The 19,348-nt window shown below is 38.2% G+C and overlaps 1 protein-coding gene across 3 annotated transcripts in view; it reads left to right on the plus strand.

The window, feature by feature from the left end:
* DCC (DCC netrin 1 receptor) overlaps positions 1–19,348 on the plus strand; it is a 985,342-nt gene that overhangs the window by 857,086 nt on the left and 108,908 nt on the right. For 2 of the 3 annotated variants that reach the window (XM_045521525.2, XM_074355181.1), the window contains exons 16-19: positions 2,256–2,351; positions 7,623–7,795; positions 13,001–13,139; positions 18,363–18,470. In XM_045521525.2, the coding sequence (XP_045377481.2) occupies positions 2,256–2,351; positions 7,623–7,795; positions 13,001–13,139; positions 18,363–18,470 (516 nt within the window). Of the gene's footprint in view, positions 1–2,255; positions 2,352–7,562; positions 7,796–13,000; positions 13,140–18,362; positions 18,471–19,348 lie in introns of all 3 variants that reach the window. The other variant, XM_010961349.3, reaches the window with a different exon arrangement.

A 19,348-nucleotide genomic window follows, 5' to 3' on the forward strand; every position in this document is an offset into this window, starting at 1 on the left:
AGCCAGTTCTCCGAGTCTGGCAGTGAGATTCTCTTTTTTTCCCAAAATCCCAGTCTGATTGCTGGGATATTTACTGTTGTTGAGTCAACGTTTCGAGACGTTTGCAGTGGACAGAACTAGAACAGAGATAAAAATACCTTTTGAATTTAAACTGATTTTTTCCAATTAAATTTTAGGAACCCCGTACTTTACTTAATCGCTTCTATTTTTCATCTATTTGTACTTTTGTTCACACCAAGAATCTGGTTCTCAAGGACACAGGAGATGATGGAATTAGAATTTCTCCTGATTACTCATTTCCTCTGTCTCATATTGCATTAGTCCCACAATGACAATAAGAATAGTGTCACCATTAATAATTATTGAAACGTTTTTGCATATACTATCCATAATCTCCCTAAATTTTGTCTTACACACCTACACTATCAGAACATGTTGCCTTGCAAAATAAAACCTCTGCCTTTTAACCCTCATTTAGTCTTAGTTCATTAAATTTATTGTTCACTAGTTAGCCATTAGGTCAGTGTCTCCCCTGGTCGTTTCGGATGTCTAAAGCTCATTTTCTCATAGTTCTCAGGATCGGGGGAACGCTATTCCTTGATTGCTTGCAAGTTGATAGCACTTTGGGTGAGCCTTTTATATTTAAAGTTAACTTTTGTGGACTGTGAAATCCTTGAGTCAGATCCTCTTACCTTGAGTATTCAAATAAATTCTTTCAGTTTCTTCTGGCACAAAATGGGAGCGTCAAAAAGCGTGATAATAATCTAATTTTCCCTCTTATAAGTCATGTATCCCTTTTGTCCAGATGCCTAAGAGATTTTCTTTTAATCAGCAAAAATTTCTTGAATTACGTTTTGGGTACATATTTGTTCCGTTCCCTTTCTTTGGTTTTCTTGCTCAAGGACAACTGTTACTGACATACTAGCTTTTCCTTTTTCTAACAACTCTAACTTTCTTCCAAATTCTTTTTGACCTCTTACTTAATTAAATTTTTTTCTCTTTGTTACATTTATTTGTTCTCCTAGTTACCCTTTATTTCTAAAATTACTTTTTCACTTACATGTAAACTATGTCTTTTTCAAATTATGCATTTTACTTCTGAGTTTTTCTGATTCTGACCTATGTTGCTCTTAGATATCTGGCATTTCATTTTCCTAATGTTGTTTAGCTCATTTTGAAACAGTAAATTGCACGTTAAATCTATTTTTGTTGTGTATTCTTGATCCTTTTGTGTGTGTGTCTGTAGGAGTGTTGTTCTCTTCATTTTATTTTGTAAGGAATTGAACTTCGACAGGTTTCTGTTGCATGCTTTTCTGTGGTTTGTTTCCCTGCACTCCAAGAGGTTCAGGTAGCTTTTCTAAATACACAGAGCTCCCTCTCCTGTCGTTTTTATTAGACCAGGGCTCAGGGCTCAGCAAACTGCAGCCTGTGGGTCGAATCTGGCCCAGGTCCTGTTTTTGTTTGGGCCCCACTGAACTAAGAATGGTTTTTCTGTTTTTGTAAAGTTGCAAACAAAGGAAACATAGATGAATATGTGACAGAGACAAATGGTCCGCAAAGCTCTGTTGACTCTGTGGGCCTTTTACAGGAAAGTCGGCCGATCCCTGATGCACACTAAGAACTAGGGCCATTTGCTTCCTGAGTTTTCATGACTATTTCTTTCTCCTACTTTGACCTTTTATTTCTCTTGCTTCTATCCTACTCATAAATTTTAAATATATTCTTGGTAGTTCGTCCCCAGTGTGAGCCCTGTCTTGGAAAAGAGACTTGGTGGGTTAGTTTCAAGTATTTACACTCACTGTCCAGCTGGGCTGCTTGCACTTTGTAGCATCACCGGATAGTTATTTTAGAATTACTGTGTTTTCAGATTTGATGCTTCCGTCTGCTTTCTCTCACACAGATACTGAAATACACAGGTTCTCAGTTCCTTCGTGGTTTGTCCACATCCATTTTATTTTATTTATTTTATATTCGTGTTTATTTTAGGGTGTGAGGGTGCACCTCATCACCACGTTCTGTCATCAGCGTCCAAACGCCTTCTGTTTTCTATCTAGCCGTTCACTCTCTTTTTATGTAGAAATTTAGGAAGAGCAAAACACCACTGCTGCCTTCTTCCCAGAATCAAGCTCACTTGTTTTTAAACAACAATTTGCTTAATTGAATGTATTAAATTTGATTTTAGGAAAATGTTTATCCTGAGTATTTCAGTGTATGAAATAAATCAACACATTCATATTCTTTCTGTTTTTCTCCAGAGTCGAGTTCCCATTATGTAATCTCCCTAAAAGCTTTTAACAACGCAGGGGAAGGCGTTCCTCTTTACGAAAGCGCTACCACCAGGTCTGTAACAGGTAAGCTCACGTAGCGCATCCACTCGTGACGGTGGTCAGTGCTTGAGTTGTGGTGGGGAAAACAAAAAAGCTAAAGCAGAAGAAAACAAAACACACAAAGAAGGAAAATGTATGTAATCCTGTCCTGAGCCTTATGTGTATATACACACACACACACACAATTTATTATGTTTCTGGTTATCAAAATTAAGTGAAAGGAATTCAGTCTATAAATTAACATGTGGACTTAGAGAACAGAGATGTAATGTTCTTTCTCTTCTCCCAGTAGTTTCATGTTTTGGTGTCCTGATGCCACTTTTCATTCCCCTGAGCAGGTTGTCTCAGGTCCATGCAATGTAGGCAGGAGGGTCTCTACAGAATGGCCACCAGGTGCCCAAATGGACACTTGCTTCTCTGCAGAGGGTCCTCCAGGCTGAGAGGACAGGGATGAGCCAAGTCACACAGTGGCTTCTTGCCAAGCCGGGCCGCCAGGTCACCCCAGCAGTGCCCGGGGCCTCCGGACACTGGCGGGACCGGCTGCTTCAAGGGCTCGTCTCCTCGAGGAAGTCTCACCTGAGCTCGACTTTAAACGTAGCGCTGGAGGGAACAGGAGCTCGTGGGAATGAGGAAGGGGTGGGTGAGGAAGTGAGATCCGAGCCATTTATGGCCACTAATTGTGAACAAGGCTGGACCTGCTCAGAAACAGAGTAAGTGCCACCTCTGTGGTGCTTGTTCATGACCCCGTCACGTGACCACCCCCGATAGCCTGTCATCTAAAACATAAAAGTAAAACCCGAGACTTCCGTTTTTCTCATGCGCACTTCAGTCCTGCCCCCTTTCAAAGCCCGCAACCCTCAGACCTCATTTAGCTTATCAGCTGTCTTCCCTTTAGTGAGAACGAAGGATCTGAGAGCAGGATTCGATAGGGAGCCCCAGAGAACACGGGAAATGACTGGGTGCCCGAGCATGAAGTCCTGGCAGGTCGGAGTAAATGAACATAAAACACATCGCGGGATCCCGTGACTTCTGCTCTCACCTAAGTTTATATGAACTTTGTACAATTTGTTTTCCAAATCCAGAAGCTTCGTTCATAGACCATCTTGAGAGTACACAATTACAAACCAAATTTGCAGTTGTTATGCAGTGGTTTCCAGAGCATACCGTTGCTTTATGGATTTCAACCAGATTTTCTTGTAAGGCAAAGTTGTTATTCTGGAGTGTCCTTGAATCTTTGGCTGCTGGTTTCAACGTCTGTGGTCTGCCTGAGGTGGTCTGCAAAAGCTTGTGTGCATGTCAGTGTATATTAATCTATCTGTGGAGATAATGTAGATCTTATATACTGTTATCAAAGGGGCTCATGGCTCCCCAGAAAGGGTAAATAAGAAATATTACCCTAGAGAATATTTACTACCTAACGTGTTATCTCTAAATATATAGAGTTGAGGCAGATGGGGGCCCAGGATGGAAACCACGAGACAACATGATACCGGGTGTCTGGGAGTTTTACTTCCCCTTGTTCCCTGGAGCTGCCGAAGTCCCTTGGAGAGACAGCAGCCCACTTTGGCTGTGCCCGGGCCTCCCATAATGTTGACTCAGTAAGCCAGCTCTTCCCTGCCTGGGGCAGAAGATGCTGCTCACCGATGTGACTGTGAATTTACGAGCAGGCCACACAGAATTGTACTATGGCCAGTCTTTTGGTATTTTCTTACCAAACTAAAGCCCGCAAAGAAGGGTTACTAAGGTGATCAAAAAGAGGTCAATTTTTGAGCAGAACACAGTAGTAGTGGTAGAGGTAGTAAGAGTTTGGAGAAACTGAAGATAAGTTACTCAGAAAGAATCATTTGAGGTGTTTTAACTTCTTTTGCCTTTGCATTTTGTGTCATTCTGCAATTCTCAGCATATGGCGTTCCCAGAGCGGTTTCTTAAATATCAGAGATCCATAAGAGTTTTTTTCCCTGATGTGACTAATCCAATGGATCTGAGAAATGAAATAATACCGAAAGTTGGAAAACGTGTGAAGGATTTTCTTACTGAGGAAAAGTCAGTAAGGGGTTGGAGGGGATAAATAAAACCAGCCCTTTCAACACCCCTGCCTGGACATGGCAGACGTAATTTTATTGTGTTTTCACACGTCACTGGGAACAAAGGACAAATAAATGGAATCAAAGGTTAAGGTTCTGGGAGAAACCCTCTCAATAAAATGTGTTCTAGGGCTTACAGAAGCCGTTCTCAGTCTCTGAGCTTCTGCAAAATATTCCCAGGAGCAGTCTTGGCAGAGGCCAACATAAAGGAAATAAAAAATTAGGCAGTAAATGCGTCAGGCTGGAGCAAGTGTCAGGCTGTGGTGCTTTCCACTTGCGCGTACTCAGAGATCCTGGTCCGCTCTGAATTGTCGTCTTATCCTGAACATACCAGCGTTAGACCGGAGGACAGTTTCACCAAGTCAAATGGGCAGGTTAAGAGTTTCATTTTTATTTCTTATTGTTGCAAGAACATGATATTTTGAGCCTGGAGAAGGGCAGAGGGCAGGGGAATAATGTGGTGAATTGTTTGAAAATTTGTTTATTCTCAATTGTTTTATCAAGGTCTAGATGAAGTACAATCCAGATGTAAATTGTGAGGTTTTTTTTTTTTTTAAATCTTGTTTTGACCTTTAGCATATTGATAGAAAACTCATGTGTTCTCACCAAAGCATCTATTAGGAACTGAATAGGTTTCTCTTTTCAGCAAAAGGTTTAAAGCTGTATTTTATCATTTTGTCTTTTTTTTTTCCCACTCTTTTGAATGTAACCACTGAAAATCAATGCAATGTAAGGCCCTTAGGGGTATGAAGAAAACAACTGAAAAAAAGCGCAAAAGAATGTTTTTAATTCAGCTACTCAGTTTCTGATCTGAGAGGAAAAGATAATTAGCAATGGATGCAGCATACACACGTTCAGAGCAGTGCTTGCCACGTGCTACTAGTTCTGCTGTGTTGGAAACACTGTGCTGTGTCTGTGCAGTCCAAGATGGTAGGCGTGAAGCGCGTGTGGCCACTGAGCATCTGAAATTGGCTAGTACGACACAGTGAGTGAATTTTTAATTTAATTTAAATATAAATTTTCTGTATTAAAAAGTGGCTATTGTATTAGCCCAGCTATAGAGGAAGTAACAAACAGAATGAGAAGCCGAGCCTGAAAAAAAGTCCCTAAAATAAACAAGAAAAACTTGGCCAAGGTAGGCATTTTTGAATTACATAAGTTCATAGAGATATAACAACAGGCAGCATGACTTGCAATTTAGGGATGCATTCTGGAACTGAGACTCTGAGAAACTCAACAAGTCATGAAAGACATGCTGCTCTAAAATCCAGAAGCAGCAGGACTGGGGCATTATCATTTCTTGAAATACTATCACTACTTTTCAAAGTCTTACACATGGTACCCGTGAAAGACGACAATGTTAATAGAGATTTATCAGCAAAACTAGATGAAGCAAAGAAACAACAATTAGGGTAACATGAATATAGGTTGGTTCAAAAGGAGTTTGTCATTTAGAGGGGTCCTCCCGCGTATAACGCTCTTCTCGGTCAGTCAGCTAAGACTAGAACTAAGGAAAGGGAGGCGGCATCTGGTTTAGTTTGGCGTAAACACTTTCCATGGATGCAGCAGCCTGATGACTGACAGGGAGCCTCCTGGAGGCTGCAGTATCTTCAGCTCCCCCTCATCATTTCATGAATCCATTCGGGTTTAAAGGAGCCCTTAATAAAAAGACACATCAAAGGAAATATGAAAAGCCTGGGCTCTGTCATTAAATTTTAAACACACATTTTTCTTTCTCTCTCTTTCTACTTTTTTTTTTTTTGGTCTTCCCTTTTGTTTTGTTTTTGTTTTCTGATTTAGCTCCAAAGACCACAGCCCAGTAAACGACTAAATAATTCATTGGAAAACAGAGTCATGAGTAGGGGGTAGACATTTAAAACTCAGTGAACAAAGTGAAGGCATCATCACAATCAGCCAGTAGCCACAACACTATATTTAAAACTGTAAGCTCTGTCTGTTCCCTGCTTCAAATATTCTGCATTATAGTAGGTCTTGTCTGCCCAGATGTCATCAAATGCCCAGCCTAAGAGCTCATCTTGTCTTTTTTTTTTTGGTAGTGAGACACATATTACATGATTTAAAGGAAAATTCTTGGGTAATAAAGAAAAGGCTTACATTTCGACTCCTACAAGGGCCACCGAATAAGCTGCCCTGACTCTGATATCCCCAGCATGAGAACAAGGGCAAGATTTTTCTAGAGAACTTTTTGAAACCACACACATCTTCGTGCAGATTCTGCTTGTGTTCTGGATCAAACCGTGTGTGTACCTCAGCGCAGATCTCATCAGTCTGTAGCTAAGCTGGTTCAGGTCTGCCTCCCCACCCACTAATATGAAGTCTTTCCGTGGAACTTACAATTTTAGAAGAAGGAATGTAGAATATAGAAATGCCATAGAGAATTTAATTACTCTGTGAGAATGTGGGTAAAACGGACACTTCTACACTTTCTTGAAGAATTTCAGTCTAACCATACCACGTGCTATATGAAGCCTATCACATCATGGAACCATGTGGAGCGTGGACTTGGTCATTCTGGTTTTGGGCAATCATAGCTGTAGACAGATGGCTGTAGACCTCAGGGCCCTTTGGTTTTCATCATTTGTTTCTTGCCTAAACAGTATTTATGCAGGGAGAATCTAAGCAATAATAAAAGCGCTAGGGAAACCAAATCCAGTTAGAGAAGGAGGAAGAAAAAAAATAACAAAATAGGTATTAGGTAGACCTTTATTTCCTTTGCAGGAGGAAATAAACCAGATACTTCTTTGTATTTTGTTAAGTTATCTGTCGAGTTATAAAACTGATAAATTCTATACTCGATCTTGTAAGAAGCAATGTGCAACATTCTGAGGAAAAACTGGACTTTTAAAATATAGAACTAGAAATGACAGCCAAACTGATACACGAATTTCACTCTAAGGAAACGAGTAAAGTACAGAAACTAGTCAGTTATTTTTGTAATATAGCAGTAGTGTTTCTACTGAGTTTTCCGATTGAATTAATTGTATTTTTTTCTGTTCTTCTCATGTTCCCTTTCATCATTATTGCCATGCATTTAACTCATTGTGATGTGTGACCACTGATGTTTATTTTTTTAACTCTTTTATTTATGTATTTATTTGTTTGTTTCATTTGGCGGGTTTTTTGAACCCAGATCCCACTGACCCAGTTGATTATTATCCTTTGCTTGATGATTTCCCCACCTCGGTCCCAGATGTCTCCACCCCCATGCTCCCACCAGTAGGTGTACAGGCTGTGGCTCTTACCCACGATGCCGTGAGGGTCAGCTGGGCAGACAACTCTGTCCCTAAGAACCAAAAAACGTCCGAAGTGCGACTTTACACTGTCCGGTGGAGGACCAGCTTTTCTGCAAATGCGAAATACAAGGTGAAGTTCTCATTGATAGTATGAAACTTAAACTGTTGTCTGTTTTAATACATTATTTTCAATGCTTTCTGGACTGTCCTGAGTCATTTTGCTGCAGTGACATGAAATGGAAAACAAAACACTTAAATAACTTAGTTTTTAAAATTAGCATGGAATTATCATGTCTTAGGAAACAATTCTAAGGCAAGATAGAAAAATGTCAAGAGCTACAAAATATTTGAATTCTGCCAGATGCTGGGTTTGTATAAATAATTTGATTCTGTACAAGGGAATGTCATTTTCTTTTGAAAATAGCAGGGCTCCATATTAATTTCTTGGATAGATTTTGGTGTTTTTCTTTTCGTTTGGAATCTAGATTTATGCCAAAGGCAACCCTATTAATGTTACAGAGACCCATCTTACAGTGAATATGAATGGGAATGCATAACTTGAAAATTTTAAACCATCCTTAGATGATGAAAACACTCTAAGCCACTAGCATCTATTTTCTTGTTTAGCCTCAAAACATGTAGTTTGAGCCGCATGTAGTAAATAATATTCTCAACACACACTCTCCTTTAACTGATACAAATTAAACAAGTTCCCTTTTTCCAGTCCTGTTACTGAGTTAGCTCACAACCCCCCCACCCAAGAGCTCCTTAGAGATACACATTTGAGGCACTGTCATTTCTGCTTTCAAATCTCTATCAGCCTCAGCTCAGAAACTCCAACAAATAGTTATTTGTATGCTGGGACAATTCCGTTACCTCCTAAGCCTGCCACATGTTAGTGTATATAAACAGTACACAAATGTAGACTACAATGAGATCACTGAGTAATTATTAAGCACCTGCCATATACCTGGAACTGCGCTAGATCATAGAGGCAGTTTAATGTGGCTTAGTTGTTGTTACTTTGTATACTTAACATTACTATTTATAATTTTGGAATATGTACATAATACTCTCAGCTCTACACATGTGCTTCAGAGATTTCATAACTTATTCAAGTGAGGTAATATATGAAAACACATTTAAAATATAAAGCTTCACAAGATGATGATTTGAGATGAAGAAAGTAGCTTTAAAAATAAAACTGTAAAGGGCGAGAGGGAGAATTCGCTGGGAGGAAGGAGAATTGGATAAAGGCAGTCAAAAGGTACAAGTTTCCAGTTATAAAATAAATACTAAGGATGTGTATTCATCATACAACATGATGAATATAATTAACACTGAGGTATGTCATATATGAATGCTAAGAATATAAATCCTGGGAGTTCTCATCTCAAGGAAGAAGTTTTTTTCTATTTAACTTTGTATCCATATGAGATGATGGTTTAGATGACTGAACTTGTTCTGGTAATCATTTTGTGCTGTATGTAAGTCAAATCGTTATGCTGTACACCTTAAACTTACACGGTGCTGTATGTCAGTTATCTCTCAATAAAGCTGGAAGGAAGAAAGAGCATAGATGTTACCAACAACAAAGGAGCCAGTGGTTCAGCCCTGGCTCCCAGAGTCTTCATACTCCTTTTCTCTTTACCGCTCGACCAGGGTAGCTCTCAGGGAGAATCTGAATCTCCTAATACTTTATCCAACCTTATTTCCACTAAACGGCCGTCTTGCTGAAGCCAGCCTTGAGCCAGTGGTGATGTGGGGGATTAAAATACCCTTTGGGAATTTCCTGCCTCCAAAGACCCTGGAGTTAAAGCAGAACCCCACCAATAATTTTGTAAGTCTGCCTCTTTTTCCCTCTAGCCATTCTGGATCTGCTTTTAGTCTCATTCCACCGTTAAGTGGCATAAAATTCACATTTCATCATGTATCAGTTTTTAGTTGAGACCATTTAAAAAGCAGTTTTCTTTGGTTCTGCTGCTCTGCAAGTCAGGTGTTTGGAAAAACTCTTCAAGCAAGTCCAAATAGTACTGTTGATAGGAGATACGTTGTAAGCATCCTATCCATCTCCTTTCAGTATTAGATTTAAGACTCAGCAGAACTGTAAAGACAACATTATCAGATAAGGCAACCAATGAACCATATGAGAGCATTAAAAAAAAGTCTTTATATAGAGATTACCCAATTCTAAGTTTACTTTTAAAAGACCACTTTAAAAATGTTATGCTCATAATTGCTGTACTTTGTAGACGCATTCATTACACAGAACAGCCATGGGTATCTTGCCAGTATGTGAAACGTCCTGAAGGACAATGATTGTTCTCTGCAGAATGGTTTGAATTCCAAAATTTCTGGAGGCAGATTATTTCAGCTGAATAGTTAATAGAACAGACAAAGGATTCTTGAGACTCACAAAGAATGCCTACAAAGTGAGACTCAACCCCAAACCATCCTCTGTCAGGAGAGGCTGATTTCTCACGAATTGAAGTTTGAGAATAGAAAAAAATATTTTAACTGTTTCTCTCCCCAACATCTTCCCTGACCTAAGACATTCAGTGACTTACATTCCATCCCCCTTCTCACACATGCACGCTCTACACCCACACCCTGAGAAGAAGGGTTAGAGAGGAAGAGTTGGGTAAGTTGGAGAGTGAGGATAAACATGGAATGTATCCAGTCTACTACAAAGACATATAATGAACTTAAATTTTACAAATATAGCAATAGAATGCTTTGGTTTTGCATTTGGAACTTTTCAAACCACTGTCATAAATGTTACTTCCTTGCATTGCCCACTACAGCTTTATAAGCTGGGCAGAGCATCCACAAGACACAGAGGGAGAAGTCATACATGGAGTCAAATGACTGGGGCCCAAGAGTTGGCTTGGCTAGAGCCTGTCACATCACTTAACTTGTTCAACCTCATTTTTCTCATCTATACGGTTGGGATATTTGTACCTACTGTAAGAAGAATGAGTAAGATTCTTCATAGCTAAGTATGCACATAGCGATCTTCATGAAGACTTAGGTAGATTGTATAACTTGTCAAAAATTCCCCACGAAGCTAGAGCTGGAACTCAGATGACCTGATGGCATTTTCCAGGCCTCTTCCCACGTCCTACCTCAAGCCATCATCCAGACATTCCTATTTTGATTGTCCAAAACTCTATATTGACTTGCCTTATCAAATGAAGAAATGTCCTATAATTTATTTTCTTCTCAAGTGATGAATCACTTGATGTTTTCTATGGATCTCCATTCAAAATGCATTCATTTACTACTGTCCAGTGCTTACCATATATAACATGGTTATTACAGGAGACACAAAGTTGTGCAAGACTTAGTCTCAGCCAGCCCTCAAGATGCTTACAACTCAATAGAGAATTTATCGCATGCCTAAAATGCCATATATGTATATATGGGTGTGTGCATATATATATCTCACACATATATAATGCCTATGTATCACATTAGACAATGCATGAAATATTGTAGCTCACATTTATTTAACACTTACTCTGAGCCAGACACTATGTTTTCCTTGGCTTATTTCACACTTTAAGTAGCACTATCAGGTCTGTGTTATGGTTATTTCCATTTTATAGAGGAAGAAACTGAGGTTCAGCGAGGTAGTACCTGGGATGGTATTCTGCTCACGTTCTCTCTCTCCCTGTCTCTCTCACACACACACACACACAACACACACACACACACACACACACACACACACACACACACACACACAAATAGCCATGATTTTCCAAAGTGCTTCTAGGCTAATGATTTATTAGAGAAAGTAACCTTGCATCCTGTTCCTGAGAAAACTCAGTGAATCCATGGTATTTATAAAAGGCAAGTGTGTCATTCAAGAATACAGATGAGGACAATACTGCTTAGCTGTCTTCCAAATGCCACTTGTGTCTATGCTAGAAGAGATTCGTTGTATCAGAGTATGATCCTTTCCTCCTGGTTGGAATCTTTCTCCCCTTAGTTCTGTTTCTAAGAGGTTCGTGATAGGAAAGGCAGGCGAGGTTGGAAGCTATATATCAGCATGCCAGATACTGGCTGCCTGTTTCACGTTGTATTTGATGGCATTCCATCTTACTGAGCCTACAGAGTATTTTTACATTAATTTAGGGCAGACATTTTTACAGCTATTTTTAAGAAGAGCTTCTGATAAATGTTTATGAGGTCATCACTTTAATAGGACGGATGGGCACATCATCGAAATGTTATTAGTACAGTTAAATATTTATTTGGTTTTCTAATGAAATGTAGGATTTTCATAGCTATAATCTAAGAAGGATTCATAATAGAATAAAAAAGATATACCACACCAGAGTAGCCAAGGGAGGAGACGGAGGTATGACACAGGTGGGGACAAAAAGCTTTAATTTTCTAGATACAGATATATAAGAAAATGTAACAAATTGAAAAGTAAAAATTTAACTTTGGAAAAAGATCAAGATCTAAATAACAAGCATAACTTGATATTTATGAATCATAAATAGTTTTAAATTTGCCGGATCATATGGAAAATACACTTTAACCTGTTTTTTTTTCTTTATTACCATTTTGATCTTTTGAGTAAGCAATAAAGACAGATAATTTCTACTAAAATATCCTTAACCTGTTGTTTAAAAGACAAAGAATCCTAACACTAATGTAATCTTTTAATGATTATCCGATTTGTTCTCTTCCTGATCAACTGCTCCAGTGACCATACTTCAATGTGTATTTAACGTGACCTGTGCACAAAGAAATAAAACCACAGGACACAATATTGTTTTTGCCCCTTTTCTTTATAACAGCTATACAGATTCTGGAATCACTAGAAGTTTGTATCATAAAACCTTTTTTAAAAAACTCATGCTCAGTGGAACTCTAAAAATTAATTTTATTACCACTGGAAAATAGTCATAACAGTCTTTATAAAATATATAATATTAAACCCTCTGAAAAAAAACAATTCTGATTATTAGAAATAAATTGAAGTTAAAGTCAGTGCAGATAACCTTAAAAATGGAACTGACAAAAGAAAGCGGAATTGGTCCTGTCTCCATGGTTATTGCCTCACTTGGGAAAATTTATCAGCTCTCTGCCCCTTTGAACAGCATAACACCTGGTTTTATCGATTATGTTTTAGATGTACAATTGGCCAGTGTAAACTGGTTACAGAAAGGAAATAAAGTCAGTGTTGTGTCCTAGGCCTTCGCTGTTTGGAAATCAGTTCCCTTTTTGTTGGCTTTTGATAGTCTTCTTGTGTGTCTTGATTTACCAGGTTGATAGAGTTCATTTTTTTTTTCTCTTTTCTTCTTTCCCACTGGTTTAGTCAGAAGACACAACATCTCTTAGCTACACAGCAACAGGCCTCAAACCAAACACCATGTATGAGTTCTCGGTCATGGTGACAAAAAACAGAAGGTCAAGCACATGGAGCATGACTGCGCATGCCACCACGTATGAAGCAGGTAGGTGAAGAACAAAATTTCTACTCTTGATATTTGGTAATGGTGTTTCCTAGGTTCCTCGGAACAGGTGTGCACTGCGATGTCTAAATCACACTTTGTCTTACATAGGATATTTTATACTTTGTAGTTCACAGCACTTTTATACCTAACTTATCCTCTCCACTCTAGATAAGAAGAAAAGAGTCCCCAGTGGACTAAGTAATCTGATTTTACTCTGGACATTAATTTAGGAGATAATACATAAATCTTCTTTTCAGTACATGTAAGGAAAGATATCTTACTCTGTCCAAAGCATCTGTGTCTTTGATCAGTAGATGCAAGAGGTATTTACTTTTTTGGAAAGAAATTAGATACAGAATGGAACATCGCATTACAACTACTGTCTCCTGGATGCTTATTCTGAATAACCTCCGGTGGCTGGGGAAGAGTTTTCTGGGTGGAAATAACAATGGAAAACTTTCATGCATTTGGAAATAGCTCAAATCTAGAGTAAATGCAATCTGCTGTAAATTTTACCAGTCACATTTACTACGGGTCATAAATGTTGAGTTTATAACCTTAGTAGGCATGCAGTGCACTTGGCATTTATAGTTCACAGAAATCCAACATCTGAAGAAAATAGGATTTAACATGCTTTTTGATTGCTTTCACGGCATTGTATAATATTTGGGGGTAAACGATACCACACATTTCCAGATTTTTTTTAAATATGCCAATAAAATTTTTATCTGTGTAAAAGTTGAATTTTTTTTCCCACTAGAACTGTCCCACAGTTCTAATTTTTATTTCAGGCTACTACCTTAACTCAGAGAGTTCATTGCGAATATTTTTGCAATTTTGTGGATATTTCTTTCTATAGGAAGTTTTCTAGGTTGTTTGATTTAATTTCAACATCCTCTTCTTCTAGTTTACATGTTTACATATTAAATTATTACCTTAATTCTTTTAATTAATTTATTTATTTATTTATTTATTAATACATCAGTTCTTTCTCTTAGGATTGTGCCCTGGATGCTAGTGTTCATAGCTTCTTAGGGAGAGCAGGGTAAGCTGAATGAGTTATGTACTATGGGGAGAATAAAGGCCCTGATCTTTCTTTTTATTTAAAAGGAAATGAAAGGAGTTAAATATAAACCAGTAAGACATTTGGTCTTCTCTGAGTAAAGAGAAGGAGTAGTAATTTCCTCTTGAAAGCAAGGAAATTCATTCAGTTTTTCCATGTCATAAACATAAATGCACACTGACACCTGGCTTGATAAATACTCCCAGTTGATTTCTCATCAACTGCCTACCCTTGTAGGGACGTCAATGGTGAGACCCATTGCTGACAAAAGATATTAACTTTTAGAGATGTGGTTAGTAGGAAGGGCAATTGTCAAAACAGGTAATGATCTGGACAGAGGTGTAAATAGCATGTGGATAAGATCCCTGGGTGATGGTGAGGAGCAAGAAGTAATTCACAAGTGTCTGCAGATTTTATAAGTGTGAGAAGGAAATGACGTGCATGAAATAACTCTAGAGTTTGCTTCTAATTCTATAGTAATATCAAGACTATAGGGGTCTGCATTGTTATGCACTTGTGCTGAAATTGCTCATGATAAAAGTAATAGCAGCTGACAAATTCTTGAACTCTAGTTAACTTAAGTAAAATAAAAATGGTTGGAAGGACACCTGAAATAATGAAGTGTTGGAAAGGAACAAGAGCCAGCAGTATTCCCAGGCTTTAGAGATGAGAAACTATCGGACTCTCCTTTCAAGATGTTACAATCACAGTGGTTTGACTCCATGTGTTTTCCTTTCTTGTATAACATTCAGTTTCCTAGAAAAGAGAGTAATGTAGCTAAAGAGAGTGAGTTGAAGGTCATGAAAGTCCTATTTGTTGTTGCTGCCCAGTTCATGTGACAGAGGAGAGCTTGCTCCCAAAGGAAAAAGGAGCCAAGTGTTACTCTAAATGAAGAGGAAGGGATGGGATGTTGAGCAGTCCCAAAACAAATGCTGAATACAGTTTCCATGGTTGGAAATCTTCTAAATCTTGAATGTTACCTTCCACTCGTACACCTAACAAAGAAAGTGAAGCATGGAAAAAGTCATTTGAGAAACAAAGTAGAGGGTGGTGCCATGTCCAGTTGTCTGAGATATTAATTACTGGTTTCCAGTAAGGTACATTTTGACTGTCAGATCCTGAGATAGGAGGACTTAGTAGAAAAGATAAAGAGAATACAGTCTATATCTTTGAGAGAATTATAATCTAATACATAAGAAAGATATTTTAGAAACAATCTTGAAGTAACAGGAAAATACAGTCATAGAATTTTGGGCAAGTTGGAATCAGAGCAAATAGATCCAACTACAAATGCTGTCTGGAGAAATCAGGGAAGGTTTCGCAAATGAAATAATGCTTGAGCAGTGGCTGGGTGGATCATCAGGTACCCGTTCCAGGGCCTTTCAAAGGAAAGGAGTACCATGTATAAATAAAACTACACAAGCAAGTATCTAAAGGATGTTTTTAAGAGACACTTATGAATGGTTCAGGGTGACTGGAGCATGATATTCATGGACAGCAAGGGGAAACGAGGCTGTGTAAGAAAATAAGAGGATAAATCCTACAGGGCCTGGTATTATTATTCATTTTTATTTATCCACACTTAATTCAAAGAGGATGGTTAAGAATTTATAAAAGATTATTTCAGGAAAACCCACGAGATTGGAGAAGAGCAGACCAGAGATCTTGTACTTGACTTAGGGGATCATTGAAGTTGTTAGGGCAATTTTCCAAATATGAGGGAACAGTGTACAGTTCATATGATAATCCTAAACATCTAAGCTGTTGATTGCAATACCAGCATCTCTATTCGCCAACAGTTATGTGGCTTGAGGAAAAAGAAAAATTTGTGCAGCACCTAAAATAGATTAGTTGTTAGGTTGTCTTTTGTGTGGGTTTTTTTTTTTTTTTGAAAAATAACCAATTCTTCAGTGAATTATTTTGCTATCTAAAATTGGAGTCATTTTATATTTTTTTTTGAATCTCAGTCTAGATTCAGTGAAGCAGTCTAATCATCATCATTTGTTTTCTAAATAAGCATCAATTTTAATTTGAACACATTTAAAAAAAAGATTATTCCCACTAGTTAAAAAGACAGATCTTTCATTACTTCCAAAATTGGATAATTTCTTCCTATGTTTGTTATAATAATCTAAGCCAGTTTGTGGCTATATATTACCTTCCTATCTGTGGCTTAGAAAATATCTTGAATGAGCTTTTTACAAGAATAATCCTTCTAAGATAACATTGTCTCTTCAGTGTTTTTCTATTATAGATCTTTGGTTTTTGCAAGGATATTCTTGTTCTCTTTTCATTAAAAAGTGTGTATTAAACTATAGCTTAATATACAGTCTCAGAGGCCAACTACATTAGACCTTTTTTTCTCCTCCTCCTCCCTTTTCTGCTGTGTTGCCTTCTTCCATCTCATCCTGTGCCCCCTCTTTAAAAAAAAAAAGAAAAGAATATATTAAGTACTTTGTCAGGATATCACAATTAGTTGCAGCTTTGGTTAAACCTGGAATCCTAGTGACTTTGAGAATCAGGGTGTTGGAAATAAAATGGTATGATAGATGGGAATGTTTGGTGTCCCTCTATTTGGAATTCTATTCGGGAAGAGAAGCTGGAAATAGAGTGTTGATAACACTCAGATTCTGCCCTGAACATTCAACAGAAGACCAAAGAGTATTTTAAGAGTCAAGATGGAATTCAGAATTCAGACCTCGTTGTACCTCTCTTATAATGCACAAGCACCTTTGTGCAGAGATCAGGAAATTCCTCCAGAACCCAACCGCAGAACTTATATATGTCCTGCAAAATTGCCTGTGTCAAATTTAGAGTAACTGAAAACGATGATGGATAGTGGACTTGGGCATCGTGAGCCACCTAGAAGGAAAACTAGCTGGACTTCAATGCATAGAGAGTAAGAAAGCAGGTCAAGGAAAGCCTGAAAGATACTGGACTGGCTTGGCCAGTTTGCTGCCATCTTTATAGTATAATTAAAATTTTGTTGAGCAGAATAGAGGAGAAGAAAATTTATTTTTCTTTTACCCTTCCAGGTTCTGGGCTGAACCCCCTGTAATAAAAGATTAACAGGAGAAAAACAGAAGCTTGATCATATATATACCTTCTATATACATGGGAGATACCCAGGAAAACAATAATTCCCTAAAAGGGCCCAAACCATCATTTTAAATACTATCTTCAGCTAAAGGCAAAAGATGCTGTGGGGTGAGGATCCAGGAATGGGAAGTTTTCAGGCAAATCACAGTCCACAAGGGTATGACTGTGATATACATTTAAGTCTCTGCCTTCTCCACTGGTAAGAAAATTCTAGAGATTTTGTCATCTTTCTCTTCCTGGTACAGAGAGAGAGAGAGACACCCTTATAAACATAAATTTCTTTTTTATAAAAGGGTAATTTCTACTCAGTTTTCAGAACTTCTTTGTCTGCTCTTTCTTAAAAATAATCAGCCTAAGATCAATATTATGCCAAAGAGGCATATTTTGAGGGTGACCAATTATGTTCCTCTTAAACAGTATGTGGGAAAAGTAGGTCTAAACAAGACAGGGTTTATTGCAACCTTACTCCATGGCAGGTGGATACTAAGACCCTCACAGATTCCTTATCTTTTCTAATTTCAAGTATTTTTTGCCTTTTGTTAGGAGATAATTAGTATGTTACTTAAGCAAGATGTTTTGGCTTGCATTTAAATTCCTTTTTTTTTTTTCCGGCTGTTAAGGAAAAGTAGAATTAGGTGATTTTTCATCTATAAGTCCTACAGTTGTAACAGAATTTTGTCCCTTGGAGACATGTAGCCATCAATCTCACTAAGTACCTGTGCGTTTCTTCGTTCTTTTAGCGGTTCTTACATTTTTAGCGTGGCACTCCTTTGAAAAGACCCGTTACACACTTTTCTTCTCTAAAATCACACAGATCTTACTCTCCTCTCTATATTCACACCTTTGAAATCCAATTAACTTCCATGGAGAAACATTAATTTCTGTATTTTTGTTTGTTTGCCTATTTAATCCAAATGCCTGAAATCAACTGTCCATGGTAAAATAAGCCTGATAACACTGCATGGTAGATTCCGAGTGTCCACATCATGATTGGAAGTCCCATAAATGTCTGTTTTCTTTCACGTCCAATGACAAGGCCATGTCTCTGTTTCATCTCACAGCCCCGACCTCTGCTCCCAAGGATCTGACAGTCATTACTCGAGAAGGGAAGCCTCGCACTGTCATTGTGAGCTGGCAGCCTCCCTTGGAAGCCAATGGGAAAATTACCGGTAGGCGTCTCAGCTCCCTTCCCTGCGTTGCTCTGCTTGGCCTGTGATTGCTTCCCTCCTGCGCACTGCTCCTGCCTTTTATGTATTCAGTTTTCTGTCCCAGCATCTCAGCTGACTCCTGACCCTTTCTGATTGTCTCTTCTTGCCCCTCGCTGACCTTGAAATTCTTCTAATGGCGCCTACAAGTCTGCACACAAGCACATTTCATTGGTGTTGCTTCCTGAAAGATGTGTATTTCAATTAGTACAGATCTTTTGTTTTTCATTCTGTGGAGCATTAGGACAACCTTCTAATGGAATGCCTCTGAGCACAGATGACTAAAAAGAGGCTGGTTGTTTGGCAATTATCAAATACAAAAGACACTTAATGACCATGTATTTCTGTATGGAACCAGGGGGAGGAGGTTTGTCTGAGGGTTTTTAGTGTCTCATGTAGCTTTTAGCTACTTACTTAAATCCTAAGGTCTGGAAAACACTTAATATTGAAGGACAGAAATTGGACTTAATGAATATTTCACAGTGACAGATTTTATTTTGCCAAATATTGCTGATAACATCAATGCCTAATTAAAGCATCCATTAGAAGCCTATAATGTTAATTTAGTATGAAAAATATAATGGAGTTCTATCAGAGATTTTGCATTTAAATGATCACTTTAGGCTTTTAATAGATGTCTCCATAGCATATAATTATTATGAAAAATATTGTATAACTAAAAATGTGTACATTATAGTCTAATTAACTTGAACCATTGGGTTAGGCACATGTGTGAGTCACTCCTGTTTCTTCTTTCTGAGACCAAGTGTGGATAGCACTATTATAAATTAACAGGGTCAGTCAGTCATTCTGTGATGCAGAGATAAGCATGGAAATTACAG

The sequence above is a fragment of the Camelus bactrianus genome, chromosome 30 (assembly GCF_048773025.1).
Source record: "Camelus bactrianus isolate YW-2024 breed Bactrian camel chromosome 30, ASM4877302v1, whole genome shotgun sequence".
NCBI classification, from domain to species: Eukaryota; Metazoa; Chordata; class Mammalia; order Artiodactyla; family Camelidae; genus Camelus; species Camelus bactrianus.